Below are 5919 nucleotides of genomic sequence, written 5' to 3'. Positions count from 1 at the left end.
GTTAGAGTTGAGTCATTAGAAACATTGCTAGGTTGCCGGTTTCATGTTTCTTGTTGTTTTGGTATTTGGATATTGCTTATGCTATAATATTGGAGTGTTATTGGTTATTATTGGATATCGTTATTGGTATTGTTATTCCGCTGTTGATTGTGATTGTGGTTAGGTGGCTAGTGGGTATGGGACCACTAGTTGTAGTCTATTTATATATACTATTATTTATTATTTATTATTTTAAAAAAAAGGTCGGTCGTTTCAACTAGAATCCTCCTGGACACCCTGCGGCTCGCCAACACCCTCAACTGTCAAACTCTGGTCCGCAGTCTCACTCACTGCTGGGCCTCTGTCCCTACCACGACCACGTCCACGACCACGACCAGCAACCGCACCATATCTAGCCATCTGCACTACCATGAACATAAGACTAAGCAAACAATTTATACTATAACACATAAATGTAAACTCACCGTGGAACCACACAGTAGGCTCGAAGAGGATGTTCTAGGACTCCATGTCACACACAATTGACTAACTCGCATAATCAATCAAAGCATGCAAATCCCAAACATCTACAACACAAAGCCTAGTGAACCCAAACCTAGAACCGTAAGGGCTCTGATACCAAATTGAAACGACCTGACCCGTTTTTTTTTTAATAATAAGTAATAATATTAATAATAATAACAAATAATAAACTACATCTAGTGGTCCCATACCCGCTAGCCACCTAACCACAATCACAACCAACAACGGAAATAAACAATACCAATATCCAATAAATATCCAATAATAAACAAACATTATAACATAATCAATATCCAAATACCAAACAACAGGAATCAGAGAACCAGCAACCTAGCAATATTTCTAATGCCCAAACTCTAGCAACCTAGCAATGCCAGACAACAACCAATCGAGGCCCTAGAACATCCTCTTCTTCATTGCCTTGATTCCACGATCACACTTTGCCTTTACCTGCACCACAAACACAAATTTCAATGCATGAGTATTTAATAAACACTCAGTAAGGCAATCCTCCCGTCTAATGGGCTATACACACAAGAAATAGAGACATCTCTAACCATCAACCAACAATCAACAATCAACAATAACAAACCAGGACTCTGCATCGACCGACACCAAGCATGCATCGACCGACACCAGTTGGGGTTGCGTCAACCGACGCATGATATGCATCGACCGATGCAAGGTTAACCTGCATCGGCCGATGCTACCATTGCATCGACCGATGCATGCTCGACATAGCACGAAAACCCTAGGTTTTACGCGTTGTCCTCTCACTTGCACCGACCGACGCACAAAGTGCATCGACCGATGCAATGCCGAGCATCGTTTTTCCCCGAAGCTTCTCGCCGGATCTTCGTTCCTACAACCACAAAACTCGATCCCAAGCCACAAGAAAGCTTCCTAACGTCCCAAATAACAACCTAACAAGCCTAACAACACATAACAAGCAAATCAGAGAGATCTCTAGCTTAGATAAGCCATGGTCATGCACTTACCTTTGCCAAGAAGTTTATGAACCTTAACCAAACAACAACACTCTTCTAGGAAGCTCCTACAACGATCTCAGCTACAGATCTCTACAGGAAACGCCTCCAATCACCAGAAGTCACCAAGAACACTCAAGAACACTTAGGGAACTTTTTCTCTCTTTTGTTTTCTCTCAAAAGCGGCTAAATATGACTAATGAGACAAAACTCGGGTTAAGGGTTTTCCTAACCCAAAAAGCAGCGTTTAACTTAAGTCGAACTGCAGAAAAACAACCTTGCATCGACCGATGCACATAGTGTATCGACCGATGCAATCCCTAAACCGGGATTTTGGTTCACGGATGTTACAGGGAGAGTGTAAGGCCCCCGAACCGTCCTATGACCATGCAGGCCAACGGACAGCCACGGAACGCCACTATGGGAACTGCACCGGGGTGATCCGGCCGAGGGACGGAAGCTGCAGACTTCCCGACCGGTCCTCCCTAGCACAATTCCGCCCGCGACCGAGACTGCTTAGGCTTTGCAACCCTCGCTGCCTGGTGCGTTGTGTTGGCCCGGACAAGGCTGGAACCATTTCAAAATTAAACGACTTAAATACAAAGACTTTCAACTTTATTTACTTCATAAAACAGTTCATAAAACATTACTACGAAGATGGCGCCAGGCTTAAGGCCAAAATACGATTAATAAAATTTTACAAAAAGAAACAACAACTTGCAAAGGCAACGCAACTCTACACCGGCTGGCCTAACGTCCTGTGCTCCCCGCTAAGGCTTTTCCCACTAAGGTTACCTGCAACACAAAATATGGAGTCTTGAGTGCTACATCACTCAGTGAGTTCGGCAACCTAACAAGAAACCAAAACCCAAACCCCAACCCCAGCAAGCAACACACAACATGCAAGCTAAACAAACAACAACTACATGCAGCACTCAACTGCTACATGCAAACCAAAATGCAAGAAAAACAAGCAAGATAAAACATGCAAGTTAGTCAAGCAATCTCCAAGTATACTATCAAAGTATACACATGCGGAAGCTAACAACTCTTCTCTCCTTCACTTTAACGCCTCAACGCTTCGTCACCTCCTCACTTCATCACTTCCCCCATACCCGTGAACACCTATACTCACAGCCACAAAGGCACGCGAGTATAGAACATCACATGCGAGTTCCTCTCAACAGGCTCTCTCGCCTACACCGTCGTGTAGTACTCGGCCCAAGGCTGCAATCCCGTCTCTCCGAGTCTTCGTAATCCGCACCGATTACGGTCATTGGGGAAGTCTTCTCCTGCACAACCTCAACACACAACCAAACAAACCTGCAAAGCACACAAGCTACATGCAAGCTACAAACAACTACATGTAATGCACACAAGCAACATGCAACACAAACAAGCAACATGCAAGGCACACAAGCCAACATGCAATCACTAACAAGCAACATGCAAGGCACACAAGCCAACATGCAATCACAAACAAGCAACATGCAAGCCTTAGTAACTAGAGAAATAACTAGAAACTAAGCGCTAGACACAACCTCACACCAATATGCGAACAAGCAATAAACGAGACTTAACTTTCTAGAACTTCGATCTAGAAAGAAAAGAAACGAATCTACCCAACACCCCAACGAAAATGCTTAGATTTCACCATAAATCTTAAGCGAAAATAACCCAAAATCCCTCCTATCATGTGCCATATCACATGCTTCGAAACTCACTTGGCTTAGCTGAGAAGAATCGATCAACTCGGACTCCTAGCAAGGACTTGACGCGAACGGCTCCTACAGCAACACTTCGCTAACACGCGCGGATGAGAACTTCTAAGGGAAGAACTCTCTCGCTCACTCTCTAGCTCTTTCTCTCGCTAATTCTTTCCCTAACTCTCTCTCTCGCTCTTATTTTCTCTAAGGGGAAGAAAGATGAACGAAAATGAGCTCCAAGGACCTAAGGCCTCTATTTATAGCGAAGTGGTGAGTGCTTTGGGCGGCGGATTCGACCAATGCATGTCGCATGCACTCTCCTCATTAGAGCAACTTCAACACTTGGAAGCATCTTGGTTAGACACCTTGATTTCCACTTTGGTCTTTTGATTTCTTTAATCCTCCCACTAATGCTCCATTAATCCTTTCTGGAATATTTAATTTCTCCACTAACTCTTTCCTTGATTAATTTAATCTCCCACTTTCCTTGATTCTCATTGGTTGAAATTTTGAGAAAATAATAATTTTTCCCAAAATATTCAATCCTTCATCCGACACCTCCGACGTATCCTCCGGCCACTCTCGGATTTTCTCGGTACCGCTCGACCACAATTCTCGGTCGCTGTCGACGACTCTCGACCATCGTCGATAGCTCTCTCGATCGTTCGGACACTCCGCTCGGCAACACTCGGCATCTATCGGCAACTTTCTCGAATACTCGACAATTCCCGGTACTTTGCGGTACGCGTCGGACAACTCTCGGTCCTCCGTACGTTTCGGACGACTCGGATGGTACGTCTCGGACAACTGGCCATTTTTCTATCCGTCCAAAATTTCTCGGACTTTTCTTCAGCAAACTTTCTTTTCTCCTTGCTGGCTTCCTCTCTTAACCTTTTGGACTTGAAATCACGTTAAAAATTTACCCCTGGGTGAGGGTCACTACATTCTCCCCCCCTTATAGGAATTCATCCCCGAATTCCCATGAAGTCCTCTGGTCCTCTTTCTAATGCGTCTTGCTTCAATTCTCTTCTTCTCCTTCATGCGCTTGATATTGGCAAACTCTCTCGAACACGAACTTGCTTTTAGCCACCACTCCAACTTGCTCCACCCAACTCAACACTTCCACTAACAGGCCAGGAAAAAGGGTTTAACCTAGAACACTAAGGTTTCCCTACACGGCCTATCACTAAGGGTTCTCTACAACACTTAGCTAAAAGGCTTCCTGCACACAACAACTAGGACTTGGACTAGCACCACAAAATGCTAAAACAATCCTAGGCAACAAACACACAACTGCGCAAACACATAACTGCGCCAGCACACAAGCACACAAGCACACAAATACACAAACACACCAAAATGGGAGTTAGCACCCATACTTAACTTCCCGGCGACCACACAGTCGTGAAGGTTTAAGTGTTAACTACCTAAGGGAAACGATACACGCGATCCCCTCTTACTTGCTGCTTCGCAAGTCGCTCCTCCTCGGGACTGGTCAGTGGGGGATATTCTTCTTCTGGTTCCGCTTCTATGGCATTGATCATCGGACAAGCTGCCATGTAATGGCCACTCTTGCCACAATTGTAACATATGATGTGAGATGGCACTGGGCGATCACTCTCTCCTGCCCTCGGGCATTCTCGAAAATAATGGCCCGACTCTCCACATGAGAAACACTCAACTCCTCTTCTCCCAAATTTTGAACTACTCTCTTCCTGGTCTGATCGACTCCTCTTTCGGGTTGCACTACCACTTGGCATCATCTTCGCCTTGCCCTTCTCTTCGTCTTTTCGCATGGCTTCCTTCTCCATTTCTATGTGCTCCTCCACATTTACAGCTCTCTCCGCCAACTTGTCAACTCGTTGGTAAGTGACAGACATGGGCCTACTCTGGATATCTGGTCGTAGCGCATGTAAAAAGTGGCGTGTCATAGCTGCCTCATTGTCTCGCCCTCGGTACACATACTTTCGCAGTCGAGTAAAGATTGCCTCTAGCTCTCGAACGCTCTTCTCGCCTTGTTTTAAGTTTATAAACTCATTCTCCAATCTGTCTCTGGCCTCCGGTGGGAAATACTTTCCTTCGAACTCATTTCGAAACTCATCCCATGTTGGATCTCTACCATAGTGTCTCTTCACACCGATCCACCAATCACTAGCGTCATCCTTCAAGTAGTGCACTGCAACATCTTTCTTATAGTCCTCTTGACATTGGATTGCCTCAAAATTCCTCTCCATGGTTCGCAACCAATTATCAGCTTCAAAGGTGTTTGATCCTCCCCTAAAATACTCGGTTCCCAAATTTCTCATAGTCTCCACGATCTTCACAAAGCTCGGTGCCTGTTGTCGCATGAGCTCTGCCCACTCTAAGATCGCAGCTTGCAATAGATCTCTTGGTCCACTCTCTTGACCTCTTGGCTCTTCGCGCGCATTCATTTGTCTTGGCTCCTCGGGTACACTCCTTTGTCTTTGTTCCAATGGTACACTCCTTTGTCTCGGTCCCACTGGTACACTCCTTTGTCTCGGCTCTTCACGGACATTCGTTTGCCTTGGCGGCACACCCCTTGCCCCATATGGTTCATGATATGCACGTTGTACACCAGGCGTTTGACGGAAACTTGCTTGCTGTCGACCCGGATTGTTGAATCGCAGGCCAGACTAATCTCCTCCGAAAAATGTTTCCATCATGAATCTTGTTCTTTCTCCGGA

General features: G+C 45.4%; 1 protein-coding gene across 1 annotated transcript; it reads right to left on the bottom strand.

The window, feature by feature from the left end:
- Positions 1-330: 330 nt before the first annotated feature.
- LOC104773965 lies at positions 331-5646 on the bottom strand (the record flags this gene model as incomplete). Its single annotated transcript, XM_010498638.1, has 2 exons — positions 4675-5646; positions 331-399 (listed from the first exon to the last, which is right to left on the bottom strand). Coding segments are annotated over exons 1-2 (1041 nt in total), but the record flags the coding sequence as incomplete, so codon positions are not given.
- Between the last annotated feature and the right edge of the window lie 273 nt (positions 5647-5919).

The sequence above is a fragment of the Camelina sativa genome, unplaced genomic scaffold (genome assembly GCF_000633955.1).
Source record: "Camelina sativa cultivar DH55 unplaced genomic scaffold, Cs unpScaffold00854, whole genome shotgun sequence".
In the NCBI taxonomy this organism is placed as follows: domain Eukaryota; kingdom Viridiplantae; phylum Streptophyta; class Magnoliopsida; order Brassicales; family Brassicaceae; genus Camelina; species Camelina sativa.
This window is presented reverse-complemented; position numbering and strand designations above follow the sequence as displayed.